The 26,639-nt window shown below is 41.1% G+C and overlaps 1 protein-coding gene across 2 annotated transcripts in view; it reads right to left on the reverse strand.

Annotated features, from left to right (window-relative positions):
• The window catches only part of LOC133657788 (pantothenate kinase 1-like), a 46,324-nt gene extending 20,084 nt beyond the window's left edge, over nt 1–26,240 (reverse strand). Inside the window, exons 1-4 of one of the 2 annotated variants that reach the window (XM_062059519.1) lie at nt 25,538–26,240; nt 4,384–4,530; nt 4,103–4,308; nt 1–214 (exon numbers count right to left, since the gene is read on the reverse strand). The exon at nt 1–214 is cut by the window's left edge and continues 40 nt beyond it. In XM_062059519.1, the coding sequence (XP_061915503.1) occupies nt 1–214; nt 4,103–4,308; nt 4,384–4,530; nt 25,538–25,796 (826 nt within the window). In that variant the 5' untranslated portion in view covers nt 25,797–26,240. Of the gene's footprint in view, nt 215–4,102; nt 4,309–4,383; nt 4,531–25,005; nt 25,479–25,537 lie in introns of those variants that run through there. The other variant, XM_062059520.1, reaches the window with a different exon arrangement.
• Between the last annotated feature and the right edge of the window lie 399 nt (nt 26,241–26,639).

The following is a 26,639-nucleotide window of genomic DNA, read 5'->3' on the forward strand; positions in this document are numbered from 1 at the left end:
CGGCCAAGATGGACACCCCGGAGCCAATGTTGACCAGCAGCATGGGGAAGGGGTTGTCCAGCGTGCAGGGCTGCTTGACGCAGCTCTGCGTGTCCGAGGGGTTCTGGAAGTAGTAGCACTCCGGGTGGCCGTTGAAGCCCACCCGGTCGACAAACAGCAGGCCCCGAATCAGGCAGTCCAGCTCATCCAGCTTCAGCAGCTCCAAGTCGGCCATCTGCGGCGCCACAGGAGTTTTCATGTCAGAAGTGTGCAGAAGTCTTGTCAGAAAAACCATACAGCAAGAGGGTGTCAAACTCATTTTTATTTAGGGGCCATGTTGCGATTATGGCAGCCCTCAGAGGGCCACTCCTAACAGTGAATATATTAAAATATAACTCTATAATGGCCTCGTTACACAACTTGCATAAGCAGTTGTTTGATTATTATTACCAATTGATGGATAACTTGGTTTGAAATCTTAAGTGAAAGTGACAAGCAGATATTTAAGCAAGTATACATATGTACATATATATGTACACATACATGTATTTAAGCATTTTTAATAACAAAAAACGTTCGGAATATATTTGTGCATGTTCAATTGCATTCAGTTTCAATCTTTTCAGTCACAATTAAAAGAACAAATACATTTAGCCGGAAAGTGATTCATTAGGGTTTCTACAGGTATCAGCAAATGTATTTTAATGCTTTCTAATGCCGCTTAGAAACATTTTTAATGCCCATGTCCTATCGCATATGGTTATTATATATAGCCAAAAGCTTACAATTGTGTGTATACACACAATTGTAAGCATTTGACAATAATAACCTTGAATAGTTGAAAAGTTATCTGTAGCCTGTTATCTTATGTATTAGATTTAGCACACAAGACAGTTTCATATGAACATGTATTTTTATTGATCTATTTTTCTGTAGTGGTAGCAGCAGTGGTTTTGTTGGTCATGCTAAAGAAATTTGGCACCCTTAACTGCTGCCTGCCTTTTAACGCCAACGCTTTGTGATTAGCTAATAGCATGTGTGATGTCACTACATTGGTATTTTTGCACACGCTGCAGAAAGCGTCTCTCCAGGTTTACAATCGACGAGCTTTAACCAGGTTTTGAAAAGCCAGCCAATTTTGCTGGAATTTACAGTTTCACATTTTCCCAACATGTATAAATGTTCTCGCGTTCACCACAGCATGAGCACGTTCACAGGATGTAGCCTTCCCAGCAACCGGTGTTCTGACTTTGTGCACGGCCGTAGACAATAGCCAATTGAAAGGTTCCGCCTGTCAATCATCACACTCTACCTTCAATCAAAATTATTGAAGAGGAACTGCACTTAAGCTCTTTAAATAAACATTCAATTCCTCAAAGTTGTTTAAAATGAGTACAGTAGATAGCAAGTTATGTATAAAGTGTCAGGCAGCTGCAGGACCTCGCATTCATTTACTGTGGGAATGTCAGAATACAAATTGTGGTCTGTTGTAAGAATTGTCTTAGTTGTCCATCCAAGGCCGCCGTGGGTCACGTGAGGTGCGTCACGATAGTTGCAAGTGTTAGCCAAGTTAGTGCGTGTGTGTTAAACCGGAAACTGAAATAAATGAGTGGTGTATGAAACAAGCTCAGCTTCTCCATTAAGATTGACATTAACATGTCAGAGTTAAGGACTACACGCCTGGAGTAACCAAAGAATGGCAAAGCCGCTTGATTTTGACGTCCAGCGGATTGGCCGCTGTGGAGGCAGCGCTTTTAACACTTTCAGACCTTACCAGACCTCTTGCATCTACCGTAATTTCCGGACTATAAGCCGCTACTTTTTCCCCTCGTTCTGGTCCCTGCGGCTTATACAACGGTGCGGCTTATATACGGCCTGTTCTTCTCCGACACAGACGAAGAGGATTTCGGTGGTTTTAGTAAACAGGAGGAAGACGATGACACAATGATTAAAGACTGACTTTTCATATACCGGTAGGCTGGTTATTTTGATAACGTACAGGCGAGCACTTTGTATTACTTTGCACCTTTGTATTATTTGTACTCTGCATGAATGCTGTTCGCCATGTCAAAGATTTTAAAGTTTGATTGAATGATTGAAAGATTTATTGTTAATAAATGGGACGCTTTGCGTTCCCAAACAGTCATCTCTGTCCCAAAAATCCCCTCCGTGGTAGCAGGAACCCCAAAATACTACGGTAATCACACATCAAAACCCTGCGGCTTATAGTCGGGTGCGGCTTATATATGGAGCAATCTGTATTTTTCCCTAAATTTAGCTGGTGCGGCTTATAGTCAGGTGCGGCTTATAGTCCGGAAATTACGGTAGTTTTAAAGCCAGAGACAAAGAAAATAGACACACAGACAGACGTAGCAATTTATCGATGACCGCAATGTTATTCAGTTCATTTATATTCATCGTTTGATGGATTGACATATTGACTATCGTCCCAGTCCTTCAATTGGATTACATTATTAATGCCTCTGGACATCCTATTAAATGCATTTTAATTCTCCGTGGAAACCCTGTTTATTGATGCAAGATATGGAAAAACTGACAATATAAAGATTCTTTATTAAATATTTATAGGTATTTCCAGTCTTGCAGGCCACATAGAACTATGCGGCAGACCACATAAAATGATGTGTCGCGTCACGTAAAATGATGCCGTGGGCCACGTAAAATGATTTGTCTGGCCAGACAAAATGATGCTGTGGGCGAAACAAAATGATTTGGCAGGCCACAGAAAATCCAAAATGATGCAGTGGGTCACTTAAAATGATGTGGCGGACCATATAAAAATATTTTTCTGGCCAGATAAAATGATGCGGTCCACGTGAAATGATGTGTCGGGTCATGTGAAATGATGTGACGGGCCATAAAAATTATTTGTCTGGCCCAATATAATGATGTGGCGGGCCACATAAAAATTAAAAATGATGTGTCGGGCCACATGAAATGATGTGTCGGGCCATGTAAAATGGTTTGGCGGGCGATATAAAATTATTTGTCTGGCCAGATAAAATGTTGCGGCAGGCCACATAAAATGATGTGTCGGGCCACATAAAATGATGTGTCGGGCCACATAATATGTAAAATTATGTGGCGGGTCATGCTAAATGATGCGGCAGGCCACATAAATGACGCGGTGGGCCACGTAAAAGATGCAGTGGGCTACGTAAAAGATGCGGTGGGTAACATAAAATGACGTGCCGGGCCACATAAAATGTCAAATGATGCTGCAGGCCACAAAAAATGATGCGACAGGCCACATAAAATCAGGTGTCGGGCCCTATAAAATGATGCGGTGGGTCATGTAAAAGATGCAGTGGGCTACGTAAAAGATGCGGTGGGTAACATAAAATGATGTGGCTGGCCACATAAAATGTCAAATGATGCTGCAGGCCACATAAAATCATGTGTCGAGCCCTATAAAATGATGCGGTGGGCCACGTAAAATTATGCTGCGGGCCACGTTATAGGTAAAATTATGAGACGGGCCATGTAAAATGATCCGGCGGGCCAATTAAAATGATGTGACAGGCCACGTAAAATGATGCGAAGGGCCACGTAAAATGATGCGAGAGACCACATAAAATGATGAAACGGGCCATATAGAATGATGCTACGGACCACGTAAAATGTAAAACGATGCGACGGGCCACGTAAAATGTAAAACGATGCGACGGGCCACGTAAAATGTAAAACGATGCGACGGGCCACATAAAATGATGCGACAGGCCACGTTAAATGATGCAGCTGGCTAGTTCTGGGCCTTGACTTTGACACCTGTGTCATGCAGTATAAGACGGGAGTGCATTACTTGGGAGCAACTAACAGAGGCGCTGTTAAGTCAGTGTCACCTAGTTTTCACAGTGTGTCACTTGAAGATTTCTCTCAGTGTAGTTTGTAGGTGTAAGACATGATAGAAAGGAAAATCGATTTTATTTTGTTTTAACATGGTGATTAAATATTCCAATAAGGATTTTAAATCTAGTAGTCTTTCGGCCTTAGCTGTGAGCTAATGGTGCACACAGTGTATCGGTCCTCCGTGACACGGTGTGCTACGGAGTCTTTTATTACAGCATCCATCCAGTATTGCAACGGGCGCTGAGAGACTCACGGTGCGGAACTCGTCCTCAAACTTGTAAGCGCCGCCGCCGGTGGCGCATAGCGTGGTGTGCAGGCTGGAGAAGTTCTTGTCACGGCCCATCTGGATGAAGCGGGGCATGCCCTGCGTGGGGAAGCGGATGAAGTGCAGGTTTCCCCTGCGGCCGCACATTGTCAGGTTCCTCAGCTCCAGGTGGACGTCGCGCACGCCCGTCTTACCTGCAAAGAGGACGCACGGCTGCGTTAGACTTCCAAAGCACGTGCAAACATTTACTACTAACTGTGTGTGTTCACCATAGGCCACGTTTGAGGTGAGGTAGCGGCGGATGGATTTGAGGTTCTCCACTTCCTCCTGCTCTTCTTCTGCTGTGATATCGACCGGCTCGAAATACACCAACTTGACCAGCGTGCCTCCGATGTCCATCCCGAACCAGGGGAACGCTGGTGGAGGAGGAGGAGACGTTGGTGAGGGGACATTTTCTTTCCAAAGACAATGAGAGTGTCAGGTGACACAGGTGAGGTGTAAGAGGAGCGCAGGGTGGAACCTTGCTTGCCAGCGTGGCACAACAGCGAGAACATGGTTGCAGCGGTTGCCATGGAAACAGTTGACCTCCCCCAATGCCAGCCTCGCTAAGGGAGTATTCCCTTCTCACACATTTAATATATTCGCCTCAGCAGGGGATTGATTTGTCGCCGACAGCTGTGTTCAACTCTTTCATGCTCTTTTATAGTGTCTCTGTTTATCTCATGGCCAGCTAGTTTTGCATTATGTATCCCTTACTTCGATCACAACCACCAAAAGTACTCTCCCTCTATATAATTGAAACAAAATAAAAAAAGAACATGTGTGTCTGAGCAGGAAGAAGCAAAAGATTACAATGTCCTGCCCCATCACTCAGATATAAAAGTCTAATTCTTTATCAGCAACAGAACACATGATGACCTTATATAACACAATTATTTTATATATATAAAATAAATTATTATTTTATATATATATATATATATATATATATATATATATATATATATATATATATATATATATATATATATATATATATACACCTTATATAACAAAATGATTTTATATATATAAAATAAATCATAATTATTATTTTATATATATATATATATATATATATATATATATATATATATATATATATATATATATATATATATATATATATATATATATATATATTAGGGCTGCAACAACTAATCGATTGAATCGATTAAAATCGATTACCAAAATAGTTGGCAATTAATTTAGTCATCGATTCGTTGGAACTATGCTATGCGCATGCGCGGAGGCTTTTTTTTTTTTTTGTTGGAATTTTTTTGTTTTGTTTTTTTTTTGTTTTATAAACCTTTATTTATAAACTGCAACATTTACAAACAGCTGAGAAACAATAATCAAAATAAGTACAAAAACAGTACAAAACAGCGCCAGGGCGGCATTGAGGCCACGTCTCATGAGGTGGCGTAAGCTAGCCAATGATGTGTCATGTGCAGCTCACGTGACCACGGCGTCTCCTTTGCTGGAAAAATTCGAAAAATGGCGCAGGAAAACACTACCGATAGTTCAGCAGAAAAACATCTTGAGGTTATTGCTTCAATGGAGAAAAGTGTACGACCTAAGTCGTCAAAAGTGTGGGAACACTTCACTTTAAAGACTTCAAAGAAGAGTGTTTCCTGCAAAATGGCACGGAAGTACAACATTGTTTCAGAAGCACCTGAAGAAGAAACATGTTGGAGCCATGGATGAAGGGAGGAACTCACAGTACGTAACTTTTTAAGTCCATAGTGGCAACAAGCATTCATGAGTTCAGCTTTTTTGTGAGTAACGTTAAAGTTATGCCTTTGTTGCAACGCGGGGCTGATAATGTGTCTCCGGCACATTTGACTCCGTTTTGAGAGAGAAAACGCACGGTAACCAATTTCGAAATAAACGTAACGGACAGAAATATCTCAGGTTGGTTTCATAATGGATCAATGTAGCCGGGCCGATAAAGCTATATAAATATATTTAGATTTGAGTGACGCTTTAGTATAACTAAACATTATGAAGGTGCTGGAATATTTCATGCTATTATTCAGAGGCAGCCTAAAATGAATCCTTTATTATTCACAACAGAAACGTGTATAATATCTGATTCAGTTCTGATGAGTTACATTTATGTGTTATTATTGGTGTATGCTGCACCCCCAATGTCCACAACATGGTGCCAGTATGCTGTTTTTTTTCAATAAAATACCGGAAAGGATAGAAATGTAGTTTGTTTCTTTTATCTGATTATTAATCGAAGTAATAATCGACAGATTAATCGATTATCAAATTAATCGTTAGTTGCAGCCCTAATATATATATACATACATATATACGTATATATAAAATAATATATCATTTTATTATATAAGGTCATCATGTGTTCTGTTGCTGATAAAGAATCAGACTTTCATATCTCAGTGATGGTGCAGGACATTGTAATCTTTTGCTTCTTCCTGCTCAGACACACACCATGTTCTTTTTTTATATACGTACATATACACATGCATATGTACATTCATACACAGATATACAAATATACACACACACTTTGTGTGTGTGTGTATTTATATATATATATATATATATATATATATATATATATATATATATATATATGTATATACACACACACACACACACACGTACGTACATACATATATACACATACATATACATACACATTAATACACACATAGCGTATATATACTGTACATACATACATACGTACATATATACACACACATATGTACATATACATATGTACATACACATAAATACACACATTTATACACACACACACATAAAGTAGAAAACGAATGGATGGATGTACGCACACACGCACGCACATGCACACGCACACACAAATACTCAAAATCAAATGTAAAAATATATTAACACATCATTTCATAAACTGAGGTTTATATGTATAACAAATACCCTAGAGAAATGTTATGTTTCCTCGTTTTTGTTGTAGCCTTTAAATAGACCCCCCCCCCTTTTAGACCAGTTGATCTGCCATTTCTTTTCTGCTCTGACCCCCTCTCCTTCGTGGCGAGGAGGGGCACAGATTCGGTGACCACAGATGAGGCGCGAGCTGTCCAAAGTCGGGACCCAGTGTGGACCACTCATCTGTGCATCAGTTGGGGGCGTCTCTGCGCTGCTGACCTGTCTCCACTCAAGATGATCTCCTGCTGGCTCCACTATGGACTGGACTCTCACACTATTATGTTAGATCCACTATGGACTGGACTCTCACAAAATTATACTAGATCCACTTGACGTCCATTGCACCGGTCGCCCGGAGAGGGGGGGGGGGGGGGGGGGGGTGTCACCCACATCTGCGGTCCCCTACAAGGTTTCTCATTGTCATCCCATTGGGTTGAGTTTTTTCTTGCCCTGATGTGGGATCTGAGCCAAGTATGTTGTTGTGGCTTGTGCAGCCCTTTGAGACAGGGCTATATAAGTAAACTTTGATTGATTGATTGATTGTACTTATCAGAAATAGTATTTATTTTTTAGTATTTGTGGATGTAAATCCTTTGATTTATCGGCACAGTAAATGTTTATTTTTGGGAACAATATTTACTTTTTATAATTTTTAAAGCCTTATTTTGGAGTCAACTGGACAAAATTACTCGTCCAAAAATATTTCAATTACAGTATAATTAGAAATACCTTAAAATCTAAACTCAAAACACACCTGTTCCAGTCTGCCTACTCCGTCTAGCTCACCAAATACTCTTGCCCTATATTTATTGTATTGTGTTGTTTATTTATATGCCTTGGTTTTATTGTATTTTATATTTATATATTATTATTATTATTATTATTATAATAAATATTCCTATTATTAGGAAATGTTTTCACAAATGTATGCAAGGAAAGCCTATTTCTGCCCCCCAGTGCAAAAAGCAGGGTCCATAAAGGCATGTTGGGATGAGAACAAGGGTTGGCCTGCAACAAAAATGGTGGTTCAATGAATGAATTTAAAAAAAGATTTTTTTTAAAATTTTTTACTATAATACAAATGACAAATGTGTTTTCACTTGGGCATCATGAAGTATTTTGTGCGAAATCTTGAGGGACAAGATAAATGTAATTAATTGTGTCTTAAGAGGACAACGTGACAAAATGAGGACTAACTTTACTATTTACAGCGTACTATTGATGTGTTGCCACGTCTATTCTTCAATCATCCCTCCAATGACGCGTGTGTTGCTATTTTTATAAGCCGCACGTGTCAGTCAGGTTCGGACAAGAGGACGTCGCGAGCCCGACGGCAGTGACGCCGCGTACGCTCTCCTTGTGACAGACACGATGAGCCGCCGACGGGGTTACTGTGGGTTGATGGTCCTGGCACCCCCCCCCCCCCACCAGAATGTCCCCAACTGTACAGCGTCTTGGTGGTGCACACCCCACAGTGACACGCCGACCAATCAGAAAGCTCGTTCTTTGGAACAATACAAAGTTTGTCCGCACGCTCGCGAGAACATTGTGGAATGACCCATCTCTGCGAGTAAATAAAGCAGATAAGCAGCACCCTGGGACGAGGTCACTCTGTCGTTTAACTCTGACCTTTAACCCTTCTCATGTCTTTTGAGGGGAATCATTGTGTGCAAGAACTTGGATCCACGTGTATTCTAAGAATATAGGACACTGTAAAACAGGGGATGTCCAAACTTTCCAGCAATAAATAAAAATTGAAGAATGCGGGCGCCACTTTGATACATTAAAGATACTAAAACCAATACTAAGTATATCAATCAATATATGCTAGACCAGTGGCCATTTAATTAAGCGATTACTGTTTTAATTTCCTTTATTCAAACACAGTGTTACTGTTCAAACTGTGTGTAATGTTACAGTGGCCAGCATATTAAATATACTTGTTGAATAAAACCTCTGCCTTGCTTTTAATGAATACTGGTCAATATGGGGGTACTTTGAGAGCCACGTATATGGTCTAGCGGTTAGGATTTCTGGTTTTCACCCAGGCGGCCCGGGTTCGACTCCCGATATGGGAATCAGTCTTATACCATGAATTGATTAACAAGTTGAAAAACTTATTCGGGTGTTACCATTTAGTGGTCAATTGTACGGAATATGTACTGTACTGTGCAATCTAGTAATAAAAGTCTCAATCAATCAATCAAACGTGTTTTTTAAGGTGGTACTTGGTGTAAAAAGTTTGAGAGTTCATTATCTGAACATAGCATACATATTAGCTTTGTCTTATCAGTAACTAAGCATATTCCACATAAGCTTGCCCTAAATTAAGCCTTTTCAAGCAATAAAATGGCCAAATGAACTACAAATTATACCAGTACTACAGTACTAATGGCCACTAGAAGAGACCAAAACAATCAGTCCGCACTGTTCAGTATCATGGCCACTGATTGGCTCAGCCTAAGGCAGCATTACTAACATTAGCATGCAAACCTTATTAGCCAATTTTGCAGTTGAACGCTTCAGACTCATATAACTTTGTACTTGGCACATGCTAACTTTTTTGGTTAATTTGAAATATGTACGCTTCACAGTCATTTGATTTGGTAATTGACACGTTAGCTGTTAGCATTTTTTTTAAAGCTAATTTTACATAGTCCTATATCTTAGTTACTGACACATGCTAACTGTTAGCATGCTAAAGTTAATACGTTAGCATGCTAATATTGCCATGCTAACCCTAGCATGCCAACTTTTTTAGCAAATTTTACATAAGTACGCTTCAGAGTCATATGACTGTAGTTGACATATTCTAACTGTTAGCATTCTAACATTAGCATTTATTTGCGGCTTGCTTTCTCCCAAAACTGCATATTCTAGTATTTTTGGTGTTATGTTAAAATACGGGATTTTAATTATTTCGTCATTAGAATAAATAAAAAAACAAGCTTGGGGCCACAAATTGCCCCCGGGTCAGACTTTGGACACCGCTGCCATAAATATTCTACTTTTAGCATTTATTTAGCTAGAAGGAGAGAGGCCTTTTTGACTCAAAATAATGATTTGGAGTGCATGAGAAAGTGGAAAGAAAGAAGTGTCTCTCTCTGACCACATGGTCATGTATGAACAAGTATATTGTTACAACACTGCGGCGATAGAACCAATGTTGTAATATCGGTAAGGAAACAACTGCATTCATAGCGCCAATTAGTTACATGTAAACAACACTACTGCAACTTATTGCAAACGCAGCTACTACCATCTCAGTTTAAGAAAAATGTTAAAAACATCAGGAAGTTGCCCACAGCCACAAGATGTGTTTTTTTTGACCTGGCACTATTTACAAACACTGGCAGTTATTTGCTTCTGTAGATCACGCACCCGGGGACTGTAAGAGACATGTGCGGGTGATTGAATAAGAGGCGGCACGCACATCAACAGGAGGACAAGGACAAGTGGGTGTCATGTCTCGTCACCTGGTGCCGCTGCTCATGACCCCGCCGAATGTACAAACGGTGTTCCGTTTCTCAACATGTGCTCCGCTTCCCTCTCACCCACTGACCTCATCTCAGCTCTGTAAACACGAGCTCCCCCCCACCCCCCTAAAAAAAGACAAAATGCACCTGACAATTAGATAATACACAGGTCAAAAAGGCGCTACCTTGTCTTTGCAACAGCAACATAGTTCCAAACATATTGATGTCCATGATAAACCACACAGCCAATCAGGATGGGGCTTAAAAAGATAGTAAACCCTTGATTGGATCTAAAATATAGAGGTGTGGGCGATACCGAACCAATACCAATAATACCATGTGCAAATATACCTAACGTGTCGGTTAAAAAGTAAAAAGTTGCGTATTTACAAATAAAAGTAAAAATTTAAGAAAAAACGAGCAAAAAAATCGGATTGTAATGAGAAAAAGCTGACATTTTTAAACGCGCACACACACACACACACACACACACACACACACACACACACACACACACACACACACACACACACACACACACACACACACACACACACACACACACACACACACGGACCTGAGTGAGGACAGCCTGTCGTCATGTCCGCTTGGCCAACCAAAAAGTAACCACAGAACACTAGTGTGGTTACTTTTTGGTTGGCCAACGGTTTACGTTGTATTGCGCACCCTGACGGCAAGTGTGGGAGTCGGTTCTGAAGTATGAAGTAAAGAGACGTAACTTCGTCACCTCGCCTGGTTATTGACTCCAACCCAGAATATTACACTGCCCATACCTATGCTCCTTCAAAGGCTGTGCTACTGGCTGCAAAGCATTGCACTTTCAAATACAACAATGAGTAGAGAGGAGTGTTATGTGTGTATATGTGTAAATATATGAACACTAAAATTCAAGTATTTATTTTATTTATATGTATATATAATAAAATACATACATACATATATACATACACATATATATATATATATATATATATATATATATAGAATTAACTGAAAGTCAAGTATATATACATACATACATACATACATACATACATACATACATACATACATACATACATATATATATATATATATATTAGGGCTGCAACAACTAATCGATTAAATCGATTAAAATCGATTATTAAAATAGTTGCCGATTAATTTAGTCATCGATTCGTTGGATCTATGCTATGCGCAGAGGGTTTTTTTTTGTTTGTTTTGTTTTTAATTAAAAAAAAAAATTTTATTTTTTTTTACTAAACCTTTATTTATAAACTGCAACATTTACAAAAAGCTGAGAAACAATGATCAAAATAAGTATGGTGCCAGTATGCTGTTTTTTTCCAATAAAATACTGGATAGGATAGAAATGTAGTTTGTCTCTTTTATCCGATTATTAATCGATTAATCGAAACAATAATCGACAGTTTAATCGATTATCAAATTAATCGTTAGTTGCCGCCCTAGTATATATATATATATATATATATATATATATATATATATATATATATATATATATATATATATATATATATATATATATATATATATATATATATATATATATATATATATATTTATTTATTTATATCTCCCGAATTTGGAGGTCTCAAGGTTGGCAAGTATGTAAGCATCTGCAGTGAGCAAACTCGTCCAAACGATGGCGCCATACAACAAACAATAACACACCTTTCTGTTTGTTAGGTTCTGCGCATGTCAAAGTAAAGTATTCCAATTTAAGGTGTGATGCATGAAAATGCACGTCATAATCAGATAATTTTTTTCAGGGTCCATGTACACAGCAACATTGTAATCCGAATGATGATAAGATTAAATAAATGTTGTCCATGTACACACGGCTAGGGCTGCAACTAACAACTAATTTGATAATCGATTAATCTGCCGATTATTACTTCGATTAATCGATTAATAATCGGATAAAAGAGACAAACTAAATTTCTATCCTTTCCAGTATTTTATTGAAAAAAAACAGCATACTGGCACCATACTTATTTTGATTATTATTTCTCAGCTGTTTGTAAATGTTGCAGTTTATAAATAAAGGTTTATTGAAAACATAAATAAATAAATAAATAGCCTCTGTGCATGCGCATAGCATAGATCCAACGAATCGATTACTAAATTAATCGCCAAATGTTTTTATAATCGATTAGTTGTTGCAGCCTAACACTAGGCTAATAACTAGTGTTTCATTGTAGAAGACGCTAATCAACCCTCCAAAACTACAAATGTCACCAGTTATTAAAAATATAAACAGTGTGCATCTGAATGAACGTGAACATAGTAAGGGTCTCTTTGATCATGTGACCCTAAACAACAGCATAGCATGATTGTGCAAAAAATATTCTTTAAACTACTTAACTGGTGCCAAAGTTAGCTCCATCCTATATTCTTTATTATAAAAACTCTAGAAACTGATTCTGATTTTGATCATGCCTGCAGAGACACACACGCACACGCACACTTAAGTGCACTGTCATCTATCCAAAGGTCCATGTGGGTTTAAGTGGGAGTGTACGTGGATCATAACTTACAAGTTTATTATTATCATCATACAGTAGGCTTACCCAACATGTTCACTGTTCATGCTTGCCAGCATAACTTTGGGATTTTCTATTTACTTTCCAATTGAATGACCTTTAACCCTCACCTGTACGAGAAGCAAGGGGTGGGTTTTCCTTCCCGAACAAAACAAATTATTGATCAACTTCCTGATGGTCACGCCATCATGAATAATGTGCGAGGCAGGCTTGCATCAAAGACAATAATGATGATAACCCCTGCCTGCATTCAATGTTGTTAAGATAGCTACATATGAATATTAGATTCCTTTTCTTGACAATAAATTCTGCAAAAAGTCTGCAAAACAATAAAAGTGGACCATTTTTATAGTTTAAAAAATATATATATATTTATCCCCCACCAACAATAGTTTACTTATGGTGGGGAGGAAAATGTTTTCTAAACCTGCCAAGCTATCTTCAGTTAAAGGCAAACTGAATTGATATTTAGTTCCTACACCGAGAGAGTGACCAGAGTCTGGGGTGAGCAGAAAAATATTTGTATACAATATAGTCGTCCTTCGCCACATCACGCTCCAAAGTTTGCGGATTCACTCTGTCACGTAATTTTTTCAAGCATAGTCTTTTGTATTTTTGGCCTAAAATAAACATTTTTAACCATAAAAATGTGCTAAAATATCAATATTGGCTACTAGAAGAGACCAAACCAATCATTGCACACTGTTCAGTATCGTGGCCACCGATTGGCTCAGCCTCAGAAGGCATTCCTCTATTAAATGAAACAAGTTTTTTCATACTGTTAACATATTTAGAATGTTTTTTGAATTTATAATTAATCATTTGGACTTCACTGAAATTAATTTACCACAGTCAGGCCTGGAACCAATAAATGAGGGATTACTGTATGTGCGTTCAAGGGATTTGAGGTGCCAAAGTGAAAATGTGCCAGCAGCAATTTTAAATGTGAATCCATCCATCCATCTTCTTCCGCTTATCCGAGGTCGGGTCGCAGGGGCAGCAGCTTAAGCAGGGAAGCCCAGACTTCCCTCTCCCCAGCCACTTCGTCCAGCTCCTCCCGGGGGATCCCGAGGCGTTCCCAGGCCAGCCGGGAGACATAGTCTTCCCAACGTGTCCTACCGGTCGGACGTGCCCTAAACACCTCCCTAGGGAGGCGTTCGGGTGGCATCCTGACCAGATGCCCGAACCACCTCATCTGGCTCCTCTCGATGTGGAGGAGCAGCGGCCTTACTTTGAGCTCCCCCCGGATGGCAGAGCTTCTCACCCTATCTCTAAGGGAGAGCCCCGCCACCCGGCGGAGGAAACTCATTTCGGCCGCTTGTACCCGTGATCTTGTCCTTTCAGTCATAACCCAAAGCTCATGACCATAGGTGAGGATGGGAACGTAGATCGACCGGTAAATTGAGAGCTTTGCCTTCCGGCTCAGCTCCTTCTTCACCACAACGGATCGATACAGCGTCCGCATTACTGAAGACGCCGCACCGATCCGCCTGTCGATCTCACGATCCACTCTTCCCTCACTCGTGAACAAGACTCCAAGGTACTTGAACTCCTCCACTTGGGGCAGGGTCTCCTCCACAACCCGGAGATGGCACTCCACCCTTTTACGGGCGAGAACCATGGATTCGGACTTGGAGGTTTAAATGTGAAACAACTCTGAAAATTCTTTATGGTTAATTTTTCCCTAAATACAAGGTGGCTTAAATATATATTTTTTAAATAGTTCCTTTAAAGGCCTACTGAAATGAATTTTTTTTATTTAAACGGGGATAGCAGATCCATTCTATGTGTCATACTTGATCATTTTGCGATATTGCCATATTTTTGCTGAAAGGATTTAGTATAGAACAACGTCGATAAAGTTCGCAACTTTTGGTCTCTGATAAAAAAAAGCCTTGCCCCTACCGGAAGTAGCGTGACGTTGTCAGTTGTTCACTTCCTCATATTTTCCTGTTGTTTTCAACGCAGCTAGAGCTATTCGGACCGAGAAAGCGACGATTATCCCATTAATTTGAGCGAGGATGAAAGATTCGTGGATGAGGAACGTTAGAGTGACGGACTAGAATGCAGTGAAATACATATCTTTTTTCGCTCTGACCGTAACTTAGGTACAAGGGCTCATTGGATTCCACACTCTCTCCTTTTTCTATTGTGGATCACGGATTTGTATTTTAAACCACCTCGGATACTATATCCTCTTGAAAATGAGAGTCAAGAACGCGAAATGGACATTCACAGTGACTTTTATCTCCACGACAATACATCGACGAAGCTCTTTAGCATGAGCTAACGTGATAGCATCCGTCTCAAATGCAGATAGAAACAAAATAAATCCCTGACTGGAAGGATAGACAGAAGATCAACAATACTATTAAACCATGTACATGTAACTACACGGTTAATAATTCTCAGCCTGGCAAAGCTTAATAATGCTGTTGCTAACGACGCTAAGGCAAACTTAGCAACTTAGCAACCGGACCTCACAGATCTATGATAAAAACATTAGCGCTTCACCTACGCCAGCCAGCCCTCATCTGCTCATCAACACCCGTGCTCACCAGCGTTCCAGCGATCGACGGCGCGACGAAGGACTTCACCCCAACACAGATGTGGTTGGCGGCTAGCATCGGCTGGCGCGTCTGCTATCCAAGTAAGTCCTTCTTGTTGTGTTGCTACAGCCAGCCGCTAATACACCGATCCCACCTACAACTTTCTTCTTTGCAATCTCCATTGTTCATTAAACAAATTGCAAAAGATTCACCAACACAGATGTCCAGAATACTGTGGAATTATGAAATGAAAACAGAGCTTTTTTGTATTGTATTCAATGGGGAAGCCATACCTCTGTTCCCCTGGTTACGTCACGCACATACGTCATCCTCCAAAGGCTTTTTCAACCGGAAGTTTAGCGGGAAATTTAAAATTGCACTTTATAAGTTAACCCGGCCGTATTGGCATGTGTTGCAATGTTAAGATTTCATCATTGATATATAAACTATCAGACTGCGTGGCCGGTAATAGTGGGTTTCAGTAGGCCTTTAATTAGCGCAAATAAGTATGAAATAATGAATTATGGCCCTAAGAAGACTGCGATGTTGTGGCGACTTGTCCAGGGTGTACCACGCCTTCCGCCCGATTGTAGCTGAGATAGGCTCCAGCGCCCCCCACAACCCCGAAGGGAATAAGCGGTAGAAAATGGATGGATGGACCCTAAGAAGAATTGTATTTGGAGGCCCCTGCCCCATTTTTTTTATTTTTTTTTTAAATTGGTGTGAAACCATCTTTATGCTATTTCATTTGAACTTAAAGTAAATTGATGCATGTTTTGGACTGAAATACTTTTATGGGAAATAAATTGTTTAACAATGATTTTAATACAAAAATAAGACATACATTTCTCGAACAGAGTGTCTTGCCACCACTTCCTCCAAGGATCGAACGCGGCATGCCTGCCGTGTAAGATATTAATGCATTAATGCCAAGCGCCACGGAGGGTGGTGACACTGTGGAGGGGAATTTCCTGTTATATTCTTATCACTGACTGAGCAGGAAGCAACTTGGATAACTTTATTGTAAAATGTAATATAAAGTGTTGTGTCATTCATTGATTGACATTTTTTCATGCATCTATTCATGCAAAATGGGGCAGCTATGGATATATAGAAACTAGTTAGCCATCAATGATTGTGTGAGCTTGAATTAAGTCAGTATCAATATGTATTAAATTTGGGAACCCACCCTTTAGTGACTCGGCAGGTCATACTTGACTCTACTTTGTGCACCTCTTGAATAGGGGCTATGCATAAAGGCCTACACTCACTACCCTTGGGACCAAATTGGGTCAAATAGGCCTTTTTCCACCGCAGGAACTTTAAAGGCCTACTGAAACCCACTACTACCGACCACGCAATCTGATAGTTTATATATCAATGATGAAATCTTAACATTGCAACACATACCAATACGGCCGAGTTAACTTATAAAGTGACATTTAAAACTTCCCGGGAAATATCCGGCTGAAACGTCGCGGTATGATGACGTATGCGCGTGACGAAGTCAGAGTAACGGAAGTTATGGTACCCGTAGAATCCTATACAAAAAGCTCTGTTTTCATTTCATAATTCCACAGTATTCTGGACATATTTTGCAATTTGTTTAATGAACAATGAAGGCTGCAAAGAAGACAGTTGTAGGTGGGATCGGTGTATTAGCAGCGGACTACAGCAACACAACCAGGAGGACTTTGTTGGAGCGCTAGCCGCGCTAACCGCCGACCTCACCTTGACTTCCTACGTCTCCGGGCCGCCAAACGCATCGGGTGAAGTCCTTCGTCCTTCTGCCGATCGCTGGAACGCAGGTGAGCACGGGTGTTGATGAGTAGATGAGGGCTGGCTGGCGTAGGTGGATAGCTAATGTTTTTAGCATAGCTCTGTGAGGTCCCGTTGCTAAGTTGCTAAGTTAGCTTCAATGGCGTCGTTAGCCATCATCATCATCATCGGCAGTCACTCGTAGTCGAGTATGACTGTCCTCAGAATGGATGGGTTCCCATTCGGGAGGACGCCTGCGCGTGATGTCTTTTAGCGTGGGGAGACTGATGCGCCTGCAGCCACCACACGGTCCTTGGCAGAGAGGGGCCTTGATCCAGTGGCATGGATCCATGACGACTGGAGACCACCCTCTGTTGCAGCCTTCATCCGCCTTCAGTGCCGTTGTGACATGCAGTGTCATCCTCCGCCACTTCCACCGTTGAGGTCTTTGAAATGCTATTTAACCCATAGCTGGGACCCTGACAGGTACTACCACCCCGGGTCAGAGTGGACCTGGGAGCAATGATGACCGAGGGGTAACTCCACCGTCCCCAAAACTCCAGAACTCCCGAACTGAAGCCTCATCACCGGATGCAGTTTTGAGTCATACCCAGCTCTGTGAGGTCCCGTTGCTAAGTTGCTAAGTTAGCTTCAATGGCGTCGTTAGCACAGCATTGTTAACCTTCGCCAGCCTGGAAAGCATTAACCGTGTATTTACATGTCCACGGTTTATTAGTATTGTTGATTTTCTGTCTATCCTTCCAGTCAGGGGTTTATTTTTTTGTTTCTATATGCAGTTAAAGCACGATGCTATCACGTTAGCTCGTAGCTAAAGCATTTCGCCGATGTATTGTCGTGGAGATAAAAGGCACTGAATGTCCATTTCGCGTTCTCGACTCTCATTTTCAAGAGGATATAGTATTTGAGGTGGTTTAAAATACAAATCCGTGATCCAAAATAAAAAAAGGAGAGTGTGGAATCCAATGAACCAGCTTGTACCTAAGTTACGGTCAGAGCGAAAAAAGTTACGTCCATCACTGCCTCTCAAGTCGTTCACTGTAACGTTCCTCATCTACGAATCTTTCATCCTCGCTCAAATTAATGGGGTAATCATCACTTTCTCGGTCCGAATCTCTCTCGCTCCATTGTAAACAACGGGGAATTGTGAGGAATACTAGCTCCTGTGACGTCACGCTACTTCCGGTACAGGCAAGGCTTTTTTTTATCAGCGAGCAAAAGTTGCGAACTTTATCGTCGATTTTCTCTACTAAATCCTTTCAGCAAAAATATGGCAATATCGCGAAATGATCAAGTATGACACATAGAATGGATCTGCTATTCCCGTTTAAATAAAAAAAATAATTTCAGTAGGCCTTTAACAGGAACTTTCCCCACTCACCCAGATAGATAAAAATCCCCCTGTGTTTCAAGCAAGATTTGGTTCTTCAGGAACTTTTTTTAGTTCATGCCAGCTACGTGGGACTTTGAGGGTTCCTGCAAACTTATTGGTAGTAGGCTGTGATGTTGAACGCTAATTGGTTGAACACAAATGGTGCGTTCCTAAAACTTATTTTTCGAACACAACGGCGAGATGACTTGTTTATTTCTTGTGTATATCTATTACAACATTCTTGACAACAGAGAGAAAGAAGAACAAAAGGAACTTTGGACTTGCAGGAACTTTTGTGGGGACATCTTTGTGCTGAAGAACACTGATCAGTGGAACTATCTTGCAGTGTTTTTAGTCAGCCGTAGTCTTTAAACTATATGCAGCTTAATGCTGTTTATATTTTTTTTGCAAACTGCGTTTCGATATGCGAAGCTACAAGAAGTGGACAGACTCTTTTAAACATATTTATAGAGAAATATGAAGTATTCAGCCGAACTCGAAGCGGCGACCATAGCTGCTTACTACTCTGACTTGGTTGGATAAATGTGAAATAAAGAAGGCAGTACACCTACTCAGTGGCCTAGTGGTTAGAGTGATCGGTAGGTTCTGAGTTCAAACCCCGGCCGAGTCATACCAAAGACTATAAAATCTTCTCTGCTTGACACTCAGCATCAAGGGTTGGAATTGGGGGTTAAATCACCAAAAATGATTCCCGGGCGCGGCCACCGCTGCTGCCCACTGCTCCCCTCACCTCCCAGGGGGTGATCAAGCGTGATGGGTGAAATGCAGAAAATAATTTCGCCACACCTAGTGTGTGTGTGTGTGTGTGTGTGTGTGTGTGTGTGTGTGTGTGTGTGTGTGACAACCAAGAAAAATTCCTAGTTTGTGAACCCGTTCTCAAACAATGGCAATAAAACTATTCTGATTCTGATCATTGGTACTTTAACGAGTTGAACGAAGGTAAATAACGTCAAATACTATTTATTTTATTACATGTAGTAAAAGTAGTCAGGGACACGCCATTTGTGTAGTTATTAGCCGCAAACCAAGTGAACCGAATGGTAATGCTAACAAGCTAACTAACGCTAAAGCCAATGTGTTCTTGCTGTCAGTGTGAGAGAAACACTAACATTGACCCTCAGGAATTCATCATTCACTGAGAGGACAACTTTCTGACTGTTGGACACTGCGGACAAAAACTTTATTTTCAAATGATATTGTTTTGTATATAATTGCTTTGTATTTCATTTACTTTATTTTTAGTAAAAGAACTCTAAACCACTCCTCCATACGTCATTAGCCTGATTTGTATAAAGTACCCTGAACTGTGAAATGCGGTGGAAAAACAAACACACTTCTACAGGAATCTAAAGTTCTTTAACTTTTTGTGGAAAAGGGCCTATTGACACTCATAATAAACATGTATTATTGATATGCTGCAATATTGACCTTTAATAATGCTTTTCATGTGGATACCTAATATTAGGGACGCAGGGTTTCACCTACTTTTGATTGAACGTGGCAGCACACCACAGCAAAATAAAAGCCGCCCCACCTTAAAAAAAAAGGGTTTTTACGTGAAAACAAATGTATGCAATATATCGTATGAATGGATACGTGTATATACAGTATATATAGCCTGTTATTTGCACTTTAGTGACTCGTGATGCACTGAAAATTTAGCTACCGAAAAAAGACTTTGCTCACCAAAACAGCACTGCGGAAAACGGTTGTTGTGATGATGTAAGCAGACCGCAAGCGGTTGTCTGAAGCAGAGGCAGCGTGTCTGCGATGTGGACGTACTTTGATACAACACAAAAAGAAATCTACAAAAGTGCAAATATTATGTGCCACTGTTTCGAGGAGAAAAAGTGCAGTTTGAGCGGCAGCGCCAATCAAGTGTGACGCCAGGCTCGCTGCAGCTCTCGCTGTTTGTCGCGGACTTGGAGCGACGAAAGTAAAGAGTCGCTAAACACGAGTGCAATCTCCACTAAAACCAGAAAAAGAGGCTAGATTTGTTGCTCGTCGTTTTCAATAAAGAAAAAGTCACTTATGAAAGGAATGGAGAAGTCATCTCGAAACTTGAAAAATTCTCGACAAATGAAAAATACAGCAAAACGATATAAAATTAAAAATATGTTTATACTAACTAATAATACCAAAGATGTATGTACAACATTTTTAAAGAAAATATATGCACCATCACAGATTATGCAAATGTTTTGATAATGTCATACCACCACAGGTATTTTGGCAATCTGGGGTAAACACTGCTATGGGATAAATACAACTCACGATTCAATTCGATTCTAATTCTTGGTGCGACGATTCAATTTAGAATCAATTTTTGATTTAAACTGATTCTCGCAATATATTATTTTGTATATATTCAATAAAACCACATTAAAATAGGTTAAAAAATACTTTTTTGGCGTGTAGACGGCCTCTAAAACATATTTTTAAAAATTGATTCTTAAAAGTTTTAAATTGATCCAGAATCACAATCTGGATGTAAATTGATTGTTTCCAGAATTCTTACCTAACACAGTACATGTAAGCCTCTACTTTCGAAATAAAGGGAAAACAGCCTAAAAGGGGAACTGTACTTTTTGTGGAATTTTATCCATCATTCACAATCCCTATGTTAGACAACCACACATATATGTATTTCTGTTTTTATGCATTCTAACTCGTAAATAAATGTTAGCAAAAGTCAGCTAACATCCATCCATCCATCTTCTTCCGCTTATCTGAGTTAGGGTCGCGGGGGCAGCAGCCTAAGCAGGGAAGCCTAGACTTTCCTCTCCCCAGCCACTTCGTCCAGCTCTTCCCGGGGGATTCTGAGGCGTTCCCAGGCCAGCCGGGAGACATAGTCTACCCAACGTGTCCTGGATCTTCCCCGTGGCCTCCTACCGGTCAGACGTGCCCGAAACACCTCCCTAGGGAGGCATTCGGGTGGCCTCCTGACCAGATGCCCAAACCACCTCATCTGGCTCCTCTCCATGTGGAGGAGCAGCGGCTTTACTTTGAGCTCCCCCCGGATGACAGAGCTTCTCACCCTATCTCTAAGGGAGAGCCCCGCCACCCGGCGGAAGAAACTCATTTCGGCCGCTTGTACCCGTGATCTTGTCCTTTCGGTCATAACCCAAAGCTCATGACCATAGGTGAGGATGGGAACGTAGATCGACCGGTAAATTGAGAGCTTTGCCTTCCGGCTCAACTCCTTCTTCACCACAACGGAGCGATACAGCGTCCGCATTACCGAAGACGCCGCACCGATCCGCCTGTTGATGTCACGATCCACTCTTCCCTCACTCGTGAACAAGACTCCGAGGTACTTGAACTCCTCCACTTGGGGCAGGGTCTCCTCCCCAACCCGGAGATGGCACTCCACCCTTTTACGGGCGAGAACCATGGACTCGGACTTGGAGGTGCTGATTCTCATCCCAGTCGCTTCACACTTGGCTGCGAACCGATCCAGTGAGAGCTGAAGATACTGGCCAGATGAAGCCATCAGGACCACATCATCTGCAAAAAGCAGAGACCTAATCTTGCAGCCACCAAACCAGATCCGCTCAACGCCTTGACTGCGCCTAGAAATTCTGTCCATAAAAGTTATGAACAGAATTGGTGACCAAGGGCAGCCTTTGGTGGAGTCCAACCCTCACTGGAAACGTGTCCGACTTACTGCCGGCAATGCGGACCAAGCTCTGACACTGATCATACAAGGAGTGGACCGCCACAATCAGACAGTCCCATACCCCATACTCTCTGAGCACTCCCCACAGGACTTCCCGAGGGACACGGTCGAATGCCTTCTCCAAGTCCACAAAGCACATGTAAACTGGTTGGGCAAACTCCCATGCACCCTCAAGGACCCTGCCGAGAGTATAGAGCTGGTCCACAGTTCCACGACCAGGACGAAAACCACAGTTCCTCCTGAATCCGAGGTTCGACTATCCGGCGTAGCCTCCTCTCCAGTACACCTGAATACACCTTACCAGGAAGGCTGAGGAGTGTGATCACACGATAGTTGGAACACACCCTCCGGTTCCCCTTCTCAAAGAGAGGGACCACCACCCCGGTCTGCCAATCCAGAGGTACCGCCCCCGATGTCAGCTAACATTTAAGCAATATTCCGCCTAAAGCGCTCTAAAAACATCCAAAAACTTGCTGTAAGTATATATGTACAAAAATGTAGTAAAAAGGCACATTCATAACAACATGTAATATTTACGTATTTTGCTAGTTTTAAGCATATCAATTTCACAGACACATCACAACGTTCGCTTTTTCCTTCAACAACAACAACACAACGACTCATGGCAGACTTCATGAGAGACAACAAAGATTACTTTGGTACACATGATGATCCAGAACCTTATATTTCTGAGCCTGAATATAATGAAGATGAGCTACATGTTTTAGAAGCTGAGTGAAAAGCATATCCAGGCAGTAGCAGTATTGCTTAGTGCTAAACAAGAAACACAAACTATGAATATAATAAAACAATCACATACAGTATAATGTCAGCTCTCACTAGGATGCCGACTGATGGGATGTTTATATTTTCCCGTTTAGACGAAGAATTAATCATAATCCTCACAAAGGTAAAAAGAACAAAAAAAACAAGCATCCATGTATTTCTCGCCATCTCGGAGTATAAGTTGAATGTCAAAGTAAACCAACTTCTCGGTTTGTGGCCACAACCTTCCACTATTCAGATGAGAGAGATTATTTATAATCTAGAATTAATTTTCACTAAATCAGAGGCGATGGAGCAGCTCACCTGGTAAGTACGTCAATACAGCAGCATAAGCTAGTTAGCTCTCTGTGGTCACGGCGCTGCTAAAAGTAGTTTGTCTGCATTAACACTTATAGTAACAATATCGCTAATACTTGGTTAATACTCGGATACATCTTTTGGATGTTTTAGAGGGCTTTATGGGAGCAAGAGTGTACTGCCATTAGCTGTATTGTAAGCTGACTTTTGCTAGCCTTTATTTACGAGTTAGAATGCATAAAAAAAGAAAAATATATGTGTTCTTGTCTTAATTAAGGATAAGCATTTATTATTATGTATTTATTATTTATTATGATAAGCATAATAAAAAAAGTGCAGTTCCCATTTAAGGTGTGGAAAATTTTATGTGACATTTTTATTACTTTTTTATTATTATTATTATTTTTTTAAAGAGACAAACTGTTTTGGTACATGATGGTAAAAAGTTCACTGATAAGACAGGCGCCTCAAAGTGTAAAAACATTGCCCGTACACGATAAAAGCTTTATGATAGTTACAGCTTGACCCTGTGGCATTTTTAACTCCCCTTTGATGATTTCCCATGAAAAATATGACGTCTTTAAAGTGAACTCCTGTCCTTTGTCACTTTAGAGTTCCTCCTGTACGAGACAATGATTTTCTAGTCGAATTGCGACGTCTACCAGTGAGTGTGCGTTAAAAAGGACTGAAGTCAATCAACCCGAACATCGGACGTTGTTTTCCTTCGGGTCAGTACAGTATTTTATAGTTCATTTAATAACCAACCTTCAAACTGTGAGCTGCTTTTGTGCAGAATTTGGAGCTAAACAAAAGGGTTTTTTTTGCATAAATTGGAATCTTATTTTGTGGGTAGTTACTCAAAATGTCTCATTTGTCGACGGGTGCCAAGTTGAGTTCAGTTGGCATGATTTAAACGATGATGAAGCGCTGTGTTACAGCATGTCGTCTGCAAAGAACTTTAATCAGTCTGAAGTGCAAGCTTGTCTTTTCATATGAGGTGCTATTTAGTAATATAAAACAAGTTTCTTAATGCCTCATATTGCACTGGGAATTTGTAAATGTGACAAAATGACTTGCTATTATGTTTCCTTGACGACAGAAAAAAAAGGGATGCCCACACCCATTCTCGCTCCCCCTCTCCAAGTTAGGAATGTTGACAGTCTAAACTTAACAACGAGCCCTGTAAACGTGCAGCTATTCTACATGCAAGCTGCACAATAATGGTCTGTTTTGTCATGGCGATTAGACAACGCGTCTTCTGTTCGGCTGAAATGTAACCGAGAAGATTTTAATCTGCTTCAAGGTGAAGTTGGATATAAAAAAAAAAGGTGGGACAAAGTGTATTAAATAGGAGGATATTTGGAGAAATACCACAAAATAACACACACTTACCAGGCTTCTTTTGATTTATGAGCTTCATAGTGAGGCAAAATATCAGCAAAAGTAAAAAAAATATTTAAAAAAGGGTTGTGTTTAATCTTTCAGTCTGCTACTTTTCAATATTCCAAAAGTTTTCAGATGGGAGATTTTTGCACTCACAATCCAGGGTAAATAAGGGGGCGTGGCTCGGACTCATTCACTCGCCGTCCTGGAGACAGGAGTCGGCCGCTGATTGGCCGGCTCTAGCCGAACCCACTTATCAGGAGCTTTTCCACCATCCGGGGTATTGACCAATCAGAGGGCAGGGAGTGCAAGCGAGCGCATGTATATAAAGCATAAAAATCAACAAGAGGGACGCTAAATGACTACATGCACAAAATAACGCAAGTCAATCGATAAAATGATGTTAAAATGGAAGGGTTTTGTACTGAATAAAATATAAAATGGGCGCTCCATATTACAGTGTCGCGTCATTGCCGGTGCACTGCGGCTCATACCCCCACACATGCCAACACTCCCTCCCCGGGCGAAGGCCCACACTTACGGGGTCTGTGCCGCTTCATGGACTCGGTCCTCCTCCGGAGTCTGCTCCGCTTGGCCGGCGAGCTGTTGCACTCGGCGTCAACCCCGCCGCGGTGGACATGATGGTGATGGTGGTGGTGGTGGTGGTAGTGGCTGTTGTCGCTCGCCGAAGCCAGCCCGGGGTTGCCGCAGCCGTTGACGTGCCCGTTGCAGCTCCCCTGGCCGGCTTGGAAGGGTCCCGACGCCCCCTTCTTGTCCACCATCGACTTGGCTTTATCCATTTTCAGCGGGAGCTAATAACCTAGCTTGTGGGTTAGCTTAGCAGGGGTGCTAAATTAGCCTAGCTGGTGCTAATGACAGCTTCTGTTCCGCGAATTAGCCACACGGAACACTCCCTCTCCGGACTGGAAGAACCTTATTTGGGGTACATTTAAAACAAAAACAGACAAAAAAATCTAATGCGACGCAAAGCGCGGCTAAAACAAAGCCTTTGCTTTGAGGTCACTAGCGGTCATTTAAACCCCCCTACATACACGCAGCAGGAGCCTGGCGTCGTCTGCTACGTCACGGCCAAACCCGTTCACCTCCTTGGACCGGTTCTCTCTCCTCTCCCGTCACTCCACGATGCGGGATTCGGATTTATACGCCGGCTCTCTCTCAGGCAAACGCCATCAAATGGAGGGAATGTCTTTTGCAGGCAGGCAGGGTGCATGCAGCTGCAAGGGGGTTGAGGGGGCTTTATTTATAAGAGCCTGCTGTCACCCCCCACCCCCTCCTGATGTGCACAAAGCTGCCTGTCAAAACACACGCACACACACACTTTCGTGTGTTTCTTACCTTCTTGAGACCTCCGAATAATGCCTCTTTAGGACCACCCTTTCTAGATATATAAAGATGTGTATTTACAACATTAATAATATATACATGCTATGCAAATACAAAAAAGCTTGTGAAAAATGAGTTGGAATTTCACAATAAAAGATAGTGGTCACAATTTCAAGAGAAAAACTTAGAATTTTGTCAGTGTTATAACAAAAGTAGAGATGTCCGATATTATCGGCCGATAAATGCTTTAAAATGTAATATCGAAAATTATCAGTATCGGTTTCAAAAAGTAAAATGTA

This window comes from Entelurus aequoreus, linkage group LG09, assembly GCF_033978785.1.
Source record: "Entelurus aequoreus isolate RoL-2023_Sb linkage group LG09, RoL_Eaeq_v1.1, whole genome shotgun sequence".
Classification (NCBI taxonomy): Eukaryota; Metazoa; Chordata; class Actinopteri; order Syngnathiformes; family Syngnathidae; genus Entelurus; species Entelurus aequoreus.